Consider the following 14,719-nt stretch of genomic DNA (forward strand, 5'->3'; position numbering starts at 1 on the left):
TATGTGCGCACACACACAGAGACAATTTTCACTTATGAAAACATATCCACAAGACCTTGATCAATTTCTGGGCCATTCCTGACACTTTGCCTGGCAACAGTGAAATATTCAGTTGTGTGATGATTGGTCAGTATGATGCGAAGAGCCAAAGCAAATTCTCAACTGTGATCCATATGATTTAAAATGTATGCTCCCTCTTGCCTATTGGTCTTAGTAACAGTAGGGCAATTATTTAGCAGTTCAGATCAGGGAATGCCAACGTGGCAGTTATATGATTGTTTATTCAACAGAGAGAGACCCATCATAAAGCAACATTAAAGCTTACTCTATCATAGCTTATAGTTTGCGTCACAATGTGGCACCGATGATGTAAGGATGCGTACTAAATGAATTGCCTGTGATAAGCCTATTAATGTGTGAGGTGGCAGAAGTGTTTGTTTGTGTGGCTCTCCCTCGTTTCTAACCAACCGTATTACTGTCGCTGAAATGGATGGATGAATGGAGAGAGCAGCCACATCATGGGAGAATCAAATATGAGTGCACACAAGATAAGGGACCCTCTTTTCCAATACCAGAATATGACTCAAATCCTAAATGTATATGCCATCTCTAAATAAGACTATGTTAGGGATAGAGCAGAGATTCATACAAAATACAATCCTTTAATTTAGCCATGAAAGTTGGGATACTGTTCTGTACGGGCAGAAGTGTATAGTTGCTCATGATTGATCCACTAATATAGCATCAAAGATGGTGAATCCGCATCACATCAACGTGTGATCTTCGTGACCCCTTATCACTATAATATCTCGCACTCCTTGGTAAAGCTAACAGTGATAGCTAGGAAGGTAGACTGATTATAAAGTCCAGTCCCCCCCCCATCTCAGTGCCAAGGACCATAAAAAAGTCCAAAGATCAAACTGCAAGCACTGTAACAAAAACAGCAGACTTGGGAGGATTTTCTGTACCAACTACCAAGAACACGCACCAGACCGACCTTAACGCATAGGGTAGGATTTTGGTTTCTTTTTCATTTTTATCTCAAATGTGTTATTCTTTGTCATTTGATCTAATGTAATGATAAACCCATTGTCATGTTTCGTTTTAATTGTGATAAAGATTATATTTATGAAAAGTATCTACTGAAGTACTTTTCATAGCTTTAACAATGTCACCTGTCATTGTTTTTACTTCTGCATTTCGATTTTGTGTATGTGTATATCATTTCAATGTATATTCAAAGCTTGGTTGTAGACTTTCAGTTTTAAGTTAAGCATATTTGACGTATGACCGTCAATTTTGTACAATTCAACATGTGGATATGGATAAATAAGTTAAATCTTTGGTGGCCTCAACTGTCATATGGAATATTTTGTAAGGAGGCGATTTATGTTCATACAGGACTAAGGATGGCAACTTTTGAAATGAAGAGCATTCTGAAGGTGTCTAGTAAGTATTTGTCCCTTTTCCTTACTGAGATATATAATATAACTATATATATATATATACACACACACATATATATGTGTATATATATGTGTGTGTGTGTGTGTGTGTGTATATATACAGTTGAAGTCAGAAGTTTACATACACCTTAGCCAAATACATTTCAACTCAGTTTTTCACAATTACTGACATTTAATCATAGTATAAATTCCCTGTCTTAGGTCAGTTAGGATCACCACTTTATTTTAAGAATGTGAAATGTCAGAATAATAGTAGAGAGAATGATTTATTTCTGTTTTAATTTCTTTCATCACATTCCAAGTGGGTCAGAAGTTTACATACACTCAATTAGTATTTGGTAGCGTTGCCTTTAAATTGTTTAACTTGGGTCAAACGTTTTGGGTAGCCTTCCACTAGATTCCCACAATAAGTTGGGTGAATTTTGGCCCATTCCTCCTGACAGAGCTGGTGTAACTGAGTCAGGTTTGTAGGCCTCCTTGCTCGCACATTCTTTTTCAGTTCTGCCCACAATTTGTCTATAGGATTGAGGTCAGGGCTTTGTGATGGCCACTTTGTTGTCCTTAAGCCATTTTGCCACAACTTTGGAAGTATGCTTGGGGTCATTGTCCATTTGGAAGACCCATTTGCGACCAAGTTTTAACTTCTTGACTGATGTCTTGAGCTGTTGCTTCAATATATCCACATAATTTTCCATCCTCATGATACCATCTATTTTGTGAATGTCCTTGTTTTTGAAAGAAGAGGACATTTTTTGACCATTAAAATAACATCAAATTGATCAGAAATACAGTGTAGACATTGTTAATGTTGTAAATGACTGTTGTAGCTGGAAACGGCAGATGTTTTATGGAATATCTACATAGGCCCATTATCAGCAACCATCACTCCTGTGTTCCAATGGCACGTTGTGTTAGCAAATCCAAGTTTATCATTTTAAAAGGCTAATTGATCATTAGAAAACCCTTTTGTAAAATGTTAGCACAGCTGAAAACTGTTGTCCTGATTAAAGAAGCAATAAAACTGGCCTTCTTTAGACTAGTTGAGTATTGAGAGCATCAGCATTTGTGAGTTTGATTACAGGGTCAAAATGGCCAGAAACAAAGACCTTTCTTCTGAAACTCTTATTCTTGTTCTGAGAAACTAAAGGCTTTTCCATGCGAGAAATTGCCAAGAAACTGAAGATCTTGTACAACGCTGTGTACTACTCCCTTCACAGAGTAGAACAAACTGGCTCCAACCAGAATAGAAAGAGGAGTGGGAGGCCCTGGTGCACAACTGAGCAAAAGGACAAGTACATTAGAGTGTCTAGTTTGAGAAACAGACACCTCGCAAGTCCTCGACTGGCAGCTTCATTAAATAGTTCCCCGCAAAACACCAGTCTCAACGTCAACAGTGAAGAGGCGACTCCGAGAAGCTGGCCTTCTAGGCAGACTTGCAAAGTTAAAACCATATCCCAGACTGGCCGATAAAAAGAAAAGATGAAGATAGGCAAAAGAACACAGACACTGAACCGAGGAAGATTGGGAAAAAGTGTTCTGCATGTGACTTTTTTTAGTTGACCACAAATCAAGTAATCTTCGTTTAGAACTATTTTGAATTACCTGTCACTGTATTAAACGTGACTACATTGATAGTTATTTATTGTTGTAATATGAATCTGGAATTGATTCCAAACTGGTATTCAATCTTTATCGAATCACATCACAACCGTCCAATAGTGAGGCAATCATTTAAAAACAAGTATTGATCAATCCATTTTAGAACACTACTATCTATCTACTACTTTCTGTGTACTATATAGCACTGCCAGTGTAGGGAAGACCGGAGACTTTTCCTCTAATGAACTAGGTCAGTAATTTGTCTCTTAATCATTCATACCATTCACAGGTCTGTACATAAAACGGTCAGTTCACAATGTTTTAATCCGAAAAGTCCGGATGTCACCCCCCCCCCCCATGCCAGGGGCACTTGTAATTAACTCTGAAATCTATCTGTGTCCCCCCACCCCTCTAATCTCATTTTATCCCTGTTTCACCTCCAGAGCTGAAGTTGGAGAGCTCTACCCAGAGTCACTCCATCGGGGCGGTGCGATGGAACCTTCCTGAAGAAGACCTCCAGGCCCACAGCTCAGCCCCGACCAGCCCCTCCAAGAGCTGCGCCCCCTCCACACGCCGCTTATGGGTAGGTTACACACAAACCTCCACCCACTCACAGCATCACATTTTATTTGTTTATTTAACCAGGCAAGTCAGTTAAGAACAAATTCTTATTTACAATGACGGCCTACCCCGGACGACGCTGGGCTAATTGTGCGCCGCCCTATGGGACTCCCAATCACAGCCGGTTGTGATACAGCCTGGATTCGAACCAGGGTGTCTGTAGTGACGCCTCCAGCACTGAGATGGAGTGCCTTAGACCACTGCACCACTCGGGAGCATCCAGTCCATTTAAAAGTCTTTCTATTCATTAGTGTACTCTTCTACCTGTATGTGTGTTTGTACTGTTTTTCTACATTTGCCTGCTCATCCTGTACGTATGTGTCTCTTGCAGCAACATCCTCGTCAAAACGGCCTGAAGAACCTGCGTAACCTGCAGGAGTGTGTCCGCTTCATCAACCACTGGAAGGAGCAGGTGGCCGAAGTCTGTAAGGTAAGTAGACCTCCGAGAGGGAGAGAGAGCGAGGAAGAGAGTGGGGGGACAGGGGAGACATACATTTATAGAAAGAACAAGGGGAGAGGGATGTGGTGAGAGGATGAGGAAACAAAAGCAGTAACTGAGACAGCCCCGACAGACCAGGGATGCACATTGATTTCCAACATCATAGTATGATAATATTAACGGTAGCTTTAGCGATAGTATTAACGATAGTATTAGCGATAGTATTAACAATACTATTAGCGGTAGTATTAATTTGCCCCATATTTTGTATTGCAAAATACCTTTGGAATTATGGATTGTGAGGGCAAAGGATAAGTAAATGCACAGGGAAGTTCGATGTGCGATGAAGGAGATGTAGGTCAGGGATTGTTCACGTTAACAATAATTATGCAACATTTAATTTAGTGCCTTTACAGAGAAAGGAATATATATATTTTTATATTTAAAAAAGGGGTTTGTTGGCCCCAAAGGGACTTTAGAACTGTCTCTTGAGTAAAACAGGGTGAAATGACCCATTTGGGTTGATCACCATGTTAATATAGCTTGAACACCAGGGTTGACTGTCCTCTAGTTAGTCAACACATTGACAGTTGGACCGTTTAATACTTTCCCTCCTCGAAGAAAAAGTATTGATTCTCATAACCAAATTGTTCTTAGCAGGACAAACTTAGCTCGTTTATTACCTTTACATTTGACATGTTAGTCATTTAGCAGACACACTTATCCAGGGTGACTTACAGTTAGTGCATTCATCTTAAGATGGGTAGGTGGGACAACCACATATCACAGGCATAGTAAATACACTTTTCCTCAATAAATTAGTTACCAGCAAAGTCAGAGCTAGAAAGGGGAGGGAGGAAGTCAAGTGCAAGTGTTGGTTCACCGATATTGGATAAGCGTTGCTAAGCAAGACAGATGACACAGTTAAATGAGGTGATGGGTAGGGAGGGTACTGATACAGGGGTTCTTATCACCCTTTACAGCTCTGTTAACCAATCCCAGTGCCCCGTGGGGCTGAGCTGGAACATACAGGGTTATAGTCAAACCATGTAACTTAGGTAGATACCCCTCCAGGGTGGGAGGGGAGGTTACATGATTACAGGGACGGGAGATTTTTACAATGGGGCCAGGTGAGGGTTGGAGGTAGGGCAGGGTCGGGAGTGCTGAGCTGGCCTCTGGCGTATGACTGCCAGGTGGGAACAGGGTTTACTTAAACGAAAAACGCACTCAACCATCCCATTTTGCATTTATTTGATCTAGTTTTGCAACGCATGGCTAGATGTTTGCCTTGTGCCTGTTTTCTTTGTGAATCAAGCTATATTACACGCAAAATCACATGCTGTGCTCTATCAATGGAGAACACAGTATTGCTACGACATTCCTATGACAATAGTAAGATGGTTAAGATGACATAGCTATACACACTTTTGAGAATGTACAGTATGATATTGACCTTGTTGCTGTTTTGTGTTGTTGCAGAGTGGCAGTGATGCGAGGGAAGGCACCAGTAAAGGAGAGACCCCTGAGGAACTGAAAGACCCAAGAACAGAACGCAGTCTGGAGGAGAGCAGGAAACTCATTCTGCTGTGGGCCAATGAGCTCACCAGTGTCGACAAGGAGTTGAAGAAAAGCCCCTGGGTGCAGGAGAGAAGTGAGATGGTGGTGGAGGAAGAAAACAGGGATGGAGAGGAGGATCCTAACGAGGAAGTGCAGCAGAGGATCATGGAGTGGGCCAAGGAGTTGCAGAGCGCCTCAGAGGTGAGAGATCAAGTGTCAAGGATACAAATGTATATAAGAGTTAAAGGAACACTACTGAGGAAAGAAATGGGGGAAATATGTGTTCCCTAATGATAGTCATTTCTATAACCTAACATTCAAACAGCCTTGGTTAACTGCTATCTGCAGATTTGCTAGCAAAAACAGACCATTTAGCATAAGGGGTAAAAGGTCAAAAAGTGTCATTTCTTTTTCAAATTTATTTAACCAGGCAAGTCAGTTAAGAACAAATTCTTATTTACAATGACAGCCTACACCGGCCAAACTTGGACGACGCTGGACCAATCACGGCCGGTTGTGATACAGCCTGGATTCGAACCAGGATGTCTGTAGTCATGCCTCTTGCACTGAAATGTAGTGCCTTAGACCACTGCACCACTCGGGAGCCCAATAGGAGACCCATAGAGATGACTTGGTATTAACGTCCATGTGTCTGTCTACACAGAGCTGTGGGGTGCAAAGCGATGAGCTCGGCAAGGTTCTGCGTCTACTGGGCCTGAGGAAGAAGAGACTGGTCAACCTCCTGCCCTTACTGGAGTTCATTACCTGGTCACTGCTAAAGGAGGACTGCAAGGTGAGCTACAGATACCGACACACGCAGGTACACACACACACACACACACACAAAAAAAAAAGGTCAACACTATATATTGGAGAACTAGTTTATTAGTTTCATAGTTGAATAGTTTGTTAGGGGTCTTCTCATTAAACATAATACAACTCGTGATGTTATGCTTACAGCGTTTTATTTTCTGAAGTCGTACCCTGAATCCATTGTAATTATTTAGCAATGTTCCCTCTTAAACATTCACATTTCTGTTGATTGAGAATCAGCAATACAATGATATAGTCAATACACGCATACCTCCACCAGGTTAAAAACCTAGGTGTTATTTTAGATTCTGTACTAAATTTCGAGTCACACATTAGGAATGTGACCAAAATAGCTTTTTACCACCTGAAGTACATTGCCAAGGTGCGGCCTTTTCTCTCTCAGACTGATACAGAGAGACTCTTCGATGCTTTTATTACAAGCAGGCTTGAATACTGTGATGCTCTCCGGTCTGGTCTACACAAGAAAGCCATTGGTCAACTACAAAACATACAGAATGCTGCAGCATGGGTACTGACCAAGACCAGACAGAGAGCACACATTACACCGGTTTTAAAGTGTCTGACTGGCTGTGAGTTTTAGAATTCATTTTAAGATTCTTCTATTGGTTTTTAAATCAATCCACGATTGTGCTCCCCAATACATGTCAGACATGCTTTTATGTTATGTACCCAGTAGGTCCCTCAGGTCCTCTGGCACTGGCCTTTTAACTATCCCAAAGCCTAGAACCAAGAGTATCAGAACTCAGGATAAGACCCAGATGCAGACAGTTCGAAGTAACACAGGTTTATTACAAAAACAGGGGGCAGACAAATGACAGGTCAAGGGCAGGTAGAGGTCAGTAATCCAGAGCAGAGTCCGAAAGGTACAGAACGGCAGGCAGGCAGGCTCAGGGCAGGCAGAATGGTCAAAACCGGGAAAACAAGAAAACGGGGACTAGAGAGAACAGGAGTAAGGGAAAAACGCTGGTAGGCTTGGCGAGACAAGACGAACTGGCAACAGACAGAAGACACAGGTATAATATACAGGCGATAATGGGGCAAATGGGCGACACCTGGAGGGAGTTGGAAACAAGCACAAAGACAGGTGAAACAGATCAGCCTGCCAGCCTCTGGATTAGCCTGCCAGAGAACCTGAGGGGGGCTCGAACTCGACATATTTAAGAGATCTTAAGATAAAAAAAAATAAAAATGACAAACGGAACAACTAAAAACCACATCCTAAGGAAAAGCAAAGCTAAAAATATATGATTTATGTTTGTTGTGTAGTAAATATTTCAGCTTTTATTTTCATAGTTTATTTGTTTTTTGTGTAAAGCACATGGCGTTGCATTCCATGTCTGAAATGTGCTGTATAAATAAAGCTTGATTTGATTTCTACCCACCTACTTACCTAAAGTGTTATGAAAGCAGCTTACCTAACCAGTGATATAAAGCTGTAAAATCATAACTGGGTGGGCTACAGAGTGTTAGAGGTGTGCAAATAGTGACAAGGTTTGTGGTGGAAGCATGACACTGATCAATACTCCACCAGAATCTGTAGGGCTTATCACATAGAACTGATTGGCTACCTACCTGGTCCACAGGAAATCTACAACTCAACCAATCATAATCTATTTTCTCCATGTTTCTGTTTCATAATATTTTCTCAAGGTACTATTTCTTTATTCATAATGGTAGGGAAATTAGGAGCAAAAGTAAAGTTCTTTGGCAAGATTATGATGGATTAGATAAGGTATTTTTTTTAATGACATTCTATAGTATTTAAACCACCATATCAAAGTATTTTTTTTTCAATTCAATATCAAGTAATAATATTGGGATATGTTACAGTACAAAAGATTTTAAATGAACATCACAAGACAGCCATCCCAAAACCAAACTCCATACAGCCCTATCTATCTCATCACCCATACAGTGAACGATTGACCGTTGTCTTGTCTAAACTTCACGTCCGCTGTACCTTCGCCTTGTGATAAGGCCCCAGGTCATTTGATATAGTGCAATAAAACATCATGTCGAGAAAACTGCCAGTCTAGCATGTCATTTCCGTCATACACTATGCTGATACAGAGGAAAGTATTCTGTAGGTGTGATCTGCCTGTTGGTCAGGGTTGACAAGAACATGTACGCATTTGAATCTGTTGATCCGGTCCGTGTCACTTTGATCAGCACATTTCAAGTCACAGTACAAATAAAGATGAAAATGAAACTCTTAATGCCAATTCTTTGCCTGTGTTCCTATTTTCAGGGTGTTATTGCTCATCTGTGGCTGTCAGCAAAGCAGCGCACCTGGAAGGCAGGCACTGCAAGATACATCCCCAACTCAGTGTGGAACTGGATGGTCAGTGCATCAGGTAACTATCCTTCTATTTGGAAATGTACTTTAATTTAAAATATTCATAAAAAATGTAAAAAGCACAGAAAATAAGAATGAATAGAATATTAAATATAAAGCATTTTCCATACATTTTGCCCAAACCTTGAACTACAGCTTACATAATGGTAATAGCTACTAGCATGGAAAAATAGAATAGAAAACAGATGACAGAATGTAATTTAAAATTATGAAAGTAAGAAATGTGCAGCACATTTCAGAAAGCTACCAACTCAACCAACTCTCTCCCCCCTCCTCCCTAAAGCTGACGTGACCCTTGACCCCATGACCAACCACTCATGGCTTCAGCTCTCCGACGACCACCGAAAGGTCCAGGAGGGCATATCCGAGTACAACCTGCCCTTTAGTCCCCAGCGCTTTGACGCCTGGCCTGGCGTGTTGGGCTGGGAGGGATACGCCTCTGGACGCCACTACTGGGAGGTCGACATAGCCAACAACGGCTACTGGCGGGTGGGCATGACTACGGCGGGCGCCAAACGCCATGGCCGCTTCCCCATGAGCCCCCAGATGGGCTATTGGACCCTGTGGCGCAGCACCCACCAATTCTACGCCTGCACCAAGCCTGAGACGCCCCTGCCCCTGGGTCTGGTGGCCCGCCGGATGGGGATCTATCTAGACTATGAGGAAGGACAGATTTCCTTCTACAACTCAGAGACCAAGTCACACATCTATACATTTACAGACACCTTCAAGGAGAAGCTGTACCCGGTGTTTTCCCCACTGGACGGGCGCACACTCATCACAGTCATCTCGCCGCATAAGGTCTCTACGTTTTGAAGACATCAGGTTCCTTTGGTTCGTAGGTTCTCCCTAAACATCAGCTGTGTTGTTAGCTTATTTTCCTTTGACTTTCAATCACTGTCTGATTTGGACTTGGAAAACTAGGTGTGTCATCATGTGTGTCCACGCGCATGTGTGTGTGTATGTGTGTAATGAGCAGCTTGCTCCAGTGACATTCTGTCCGAACTGCACCGTCTGCAGAAACTGTCTACTTCAACAACTTTCTCCCTTGAGGGTTTCCTCCTAAATCATTACTTTCCCTCCTTTATCCTTCTCGCTCTCCTTCTCTCTCTCTCTCATTATCTTCCTCTCTCCGCTCTCTCTCCTCTGTTTTCCCCTCTTTTTCCTCTCCTCCAGCATCAAACTAACTGTCCGGCCAATCAATAACATGAATTAATCAAGGAAGTGCCAAGAAGAAGAGAAAACAATAGGAGAAGCAGTTGACACTGACCATCACAGACTTGGGTTGAGCTTGGGCCCCGTTCCCACATCAATCCCTAGCCTTGGGCTAGACACTTCTGGACGGCCCCTTATAGATCTGAAATAACTGAATGGATAGAATCAAAAAGGAAGGAACTTCACACTCTAATAAAAAGTGTGTCTGTTAACACACACATTTGACAAGTTAGATTTAAACATCAAATGTTTGAACAGCCCCATGGTTTTTATAACCTTTTTGTAAAATACTGTATGTATATAAATTGCATTATGACACTAAAACAGCTAGCTAAATGGAAGATGGAAAATGTACAATGAGGAGAACTAGTTATTTTAAATCTGGTAGATCTGGTGGACTCACTAAACACAAAATGTTTAATTTGTAAATTAATGTCTGAGTGTTGGAGTGTGCCCCTGGCTATCCGTAAATAAAAAATCTAATAAAAATTGTGCCGTCTGGTTTGCATAATATAAGGAATTTTTCATTATTAAAACTTTAACTATTGATACTTAAGTATATTTAAGCAATTCCATGTACTTTTGATACTTAAGTATATTTTAAACCAAATAATTTCAGACTTTTACTCAAGTAGTATTTTACTGGGTGACTTTCACTTTTACTTGAGTCATTTAAGTAGTATGACATTTAAGTACTTTTTCCACCACTGTTTAAATCAACCTATATATTACTGTGTATCTATCTACCTATATAAATATGTCTATATTTATGAACTTTATAATGCACTGGCATAATCTGCAAATACAAAATTGTCACCAAGTCTGAATATTTATGTCTACAAAACATGGATTTATTTGTGTGCATCACATTTTCTCTCTGACTCAAGTAGGGCTGACCCTAATTAGTCGACTGGTTGATTGTTTAGTCATTAGGCTGTTGGTAAACCAAGATTGTTTTACTCTATGTGTGGATTAGTGAACTAATCCACTGGTTCTCATTCCTGGTCCTGGGGACCCAAAGGGGTGCACATTTTTGTTTTTGCCCTAACACTACACAGCTTATTAAAATGATCAACTCATCAAAAGGCTTTGATGATTTGATTCAGGTGTGTCGTGCTAGGGCAAAAACTAAAATGTGCACCACTTTGAGTCCCCAGGACCAGGATTGAGAACCACTGATTAATCCATTGCAGAGGCCTAGACTAAAAACCAATTTATGCTTGATCCGCAAATGTGTTCAGAGGCTCCATATGGCGGGTGTGATGCAATTGCGGAGCCTCCAGAGGCAGACATAGGCCAAATCGAGCTCCGTACCACATTGGCATGCGACTCCTACATTTTGTAACAATGCGGGGGCTCTGTCTAAATGACACAAGAACGATTTTCTCTGTCACACTCAGTCACAACACACGTGCCTGGCTGCAAAAGTGCATTGTGAGCGACGTCAGCAGCAGGCGCTCAGCTCGTGATGGCTGACTGCAGTAGTACGGGTTCGACGAGCCAAACCCAATGAATATAGTTGGTCACGAATGTTTGATCTTGAACAGAACTTACAACATCAATCAACATGTCTCAATCAAAATTGTACAGAACAGAGTAGGAGTCTGTACCTGAACAAATGTCAAATCATATTTTTTGCAGAGATGGCCTGTCAATTTGAGTAACGTTATTGTGTATGCTACGTAATGACGCAGTTTTATCAGGCAATGACATCACAACGTCATTTAGCAACAAATCAACCTGCCTCTAACAATTTACCCTGAAAATTAGTTGGCAACACTGATAGGGCGGTACATCCTGTAGAAAACAAACTCACTTCCTTGACAACAGCTCGGCACTGCTCCGCAAAGCGCAAGAAGTATGAATGCCCTGACTTCTGTTGAGGCCGTATCACCGTAAGTGCTTCATGGCCAATGCAGACCTCAATTGACCATGCGCCCAGATGCACAATGGACTTCTCTTTCCAGAATGCGCTTTCTCCCGCCAACTTAATTGTGTAAATTGTTTGCGTTTGATTTTTAAGTGTATATCAATTCCTCATTACATATCACCAGTAGTTCATTTACCTTTAATTCCTATCATTTCCTGAGAATTTGTTAATGTATTCAATATTATTATTCCAGTCTTCCCGTTTTCATTGTCGGAGTAAGGATGCAGCCGCATAGAAGTAGGCCTATAGGCTTCCTGGCCTGCGCGCAAATGTATTCATATGAAACCGAGGTAAAGAGTTTCAAGTTGGATATTCGACGGATATTCGCGCTTTCAAACTTAAATAGCTTTCAAACCACTTGAGCCACAGACTCCAAATAAGTGTCATGATGTTGGAAAAATTGCGCACAACATTGCACAGGTCTTATTTTCACGATTTGGACATGAATTCGCTTTCCAAAGCTAATAACAATTTGGAAATGTGAGCAGCATTTTGTATTCCTAGTTGAATTAGTTAGGGAGCGTAAACAAAGTACAAATTTCATTACATTCAAATTTCAATAGCTCCTTGGTCATGTGACCTACTGACTTCAAACAAGGTTCAGTATGTCCACTGACTAGTCTTCTATATTGCACACCCTTTAGTTTGTCAATTTTCATCTCACAAGATTTTACATGAATTTTTCAAAATGTAAAATTTCAATAGCTCCTTGGTCATGTGACCTGGTGACTTCAAACAAGGTTCAGTATGTCCACTGACTACACTTCTATATTGCACACCCTTTAGTTTGTCAATTTTCATCTCACATGCCTACGGAGCTGTGAGGGGAACGGCACCTCCGTACCTTCAGGCTCTGATCAGGCCCTACACCCAAACAAGGGCACTGCGTTCATCCACCTCTGGCCTGCTCGCCTTCCTACCTCTGAGGAAGCACAGTTCCCACTCAGCCCAGTCAAAACTGTTCGCTGCTCTGGCACCCCAATGGTGGAACAAGCTCCCTCACGACGCCAGGACAGCGGAGTCAATCACCACCTTCCGGAGACACCTGAAACCCCACCTCTTTAAGGAATACCTGGGATAGGATAAAGTAATCCTTCTAACCCCCCCCCCCCTTAAAAGATTTAGATGCACTATTGTAAAGTGGTTGTTGCACTGGATATCATAAGGTGAATGCACCAATTTGTAAGTCGCTCTGGATAAGAGCGTCTGCTAAATGACGTAAATGTAATGGTGTTACATTAATTTTCCAAAATGTAAAATTTCAATAGCTCCTTGGTCATGTGACCTAGTGACTTCAAACAAGGTTCAGAATGTCCACTCAGTGGGCCTACACATTGCACACCCTTTAGTTTGTCAATTTTCATCTCACATGGTTTTACATGACTATTTCGAATCCCACCGTACCTTCTCCGCTATGCAATCTGGTTTCCGAGCTGGTCATGGGTGCACCTCAGCCACACTCAAGGTCCTAAACGATATCATAATCGCCATCGACAAAAGGCAATACTGTGCAGCCGTATCAATCGACCTGGCCAAGGCTTTCGACTCTTGTCAGTCACCACATTCTTATCGGCAGACTCAACAGCCTTGGTTTCTGAAATGACTGCCTCGCCTGGTTCACCAACTACTTCTCAGATAGAGTTCAGTGTGTCAAATCGGAGGACCTGTTGTCCGGACCTCTGCCAGTCTATATGGGGGTACTACAGGGTTCAATTCTCGGGCTGACTCTTTTCTCTGTATGCATCAATGATGTCGCTCTTGCTGCTGGTGATTCTCGGATCCACCTCTATGCAGATGACACCATTCTGTATACTTCTGGCCCTTCTTTGGACACTGTGTTAACTAACCTCCAGACGAGCTTCAATGCCATACAACTCTCCTTCCCCAACTGCTCTTAAATGCAAGTAAAACTAAATGCATGCTCTTCAACCGATCGCTGCTCGCATCTGCCCACCTGCCTAGCATCACTACTCTGGACGGTTCTGACTTAGAATATGTGGACAACTACAAATACCTAGGTATCTGTGTAACAGTGTAGGTTCCGTCCCTCTCTTCGCCCCAGCCCGGGCTTGAACTAGGGACCCTTGCACACATCAACAACTGACACCCCACGAAGCATCGTTACCCATCGCGCCACAAAAGCCGCGGCCCTTGCAACGCAAGGGGAAACCCTACTTCAAGTCTCAGAGCGAGTGACGTCACTGATTGAAATACTATTAGCGCGCACCACCGCTAACTAACTAGCCATTTCACATCGGTTACACTCACCCCCCCTTTGACCTCCTCCTTTTCCGCAGCAACCAATGATCCGGGTCACGGCACCAATGTAACAGTGTAGGTTCCGTCCCTCTCTTCGCCCCAACCCGGGCTTGAACCAGGGACCCTTGCACACATCAACAACTGACACCCCACGAAGCATCGTTACCCATCGCGCCACAAAAGCGCGCAACGCTTGCAACGCAAGGGGAAACCCTACTTCAAGTCTCAGAGCGAGTGACGTCACTGATTGAAATACTATTAGCGCGCACCACCGCTAACTAACTAGCCATTTCACATCGGTTACATCTGGTTAGACTGTAAACTCTCCTTCCAGACTCACATTAAACATCTCCAATCCAAAATTAAATCTAGAATCGGCTTCCTATTTCACAACAAAGCATCCTTCACTCATGCTGCCAAACATACCCTCGTAAAACTGACTA

General features: G+C 42.2%; 1 protein-coding gene across 1 annotated transcript; it reads left to right on the forward strand.

The window, feature by feature from the left end:
• The first annotated feature begins 936 nt into the window (after window positions 1-936).
• LOC115198174 (nuclear factor 7, brain) lies at window positions 937-10,536 on the forward strand. The gene is made up of 8 exons (XM_029759926.1): window positions 937-1,010; window positions 1,402-1,449; window positions 3,509-3,648; window positions 4,018-4,116; window positions 5,605-5,883; window positions 6,347-6,475; window positions 8,765-8,870; window positions 9,156-10,536. Exons 2-8 carry the CDS (start codon window positions 1,410-1,412, stop codon window positions 9,686-9,688), a joined length of 1,326 nt encoding a protein of 441 aa, XP_029615786.1. The 5' UTR covers window positions 937-1,010; window positions 1,402-1,409; the 3' UTR covers window positions 9,689-10,536.
• The last annotated feature ends 4,183 nt before the right edge of the window (window positions 10,537-14,719 follow it).

The sequence above is a fragment of the Salmo trutta genome, chromosome 8 (genome assembly GCF_901001165.1).
Source record: "Salmo trutta chromosome 8, fSalTru1.1, whole genome shotgun sequence".
Taxonomy (NCBI): Eukaryota; Metazoa; Chordata; class Actinopteri; order Salmoniformes; family Salmonidae; genus Salmo; species Salmo trutta.

What these genes read in the sequence shown, in the direction of transcription:
- LOC115198174 (XM_029759926.1), top strand. Translation starts at nt 1,410, where the DNA reads ATGGCAACTTTTGAAATGAAGAGCATTCTGAAGGTGTCTA. An exon ending in GAGCATTCTGAAGGTGTCTA is followed by an intron (nt 1,450 to 3,508) that starts GTAAGTATTTGT and finishes TTTCACCTCCAG; the next exon opens with AGCTGAAGTTGGAGAGCTCT. An exon ending in CTGGATGGTCAGTGCATCAG is followed by an intron (nt 8,871 to 9,155) that starts GTAACTATCCTT and finishes TCCTCCCTAAAG; the next exon opens with CTGACGTGACCCTTGACCCC.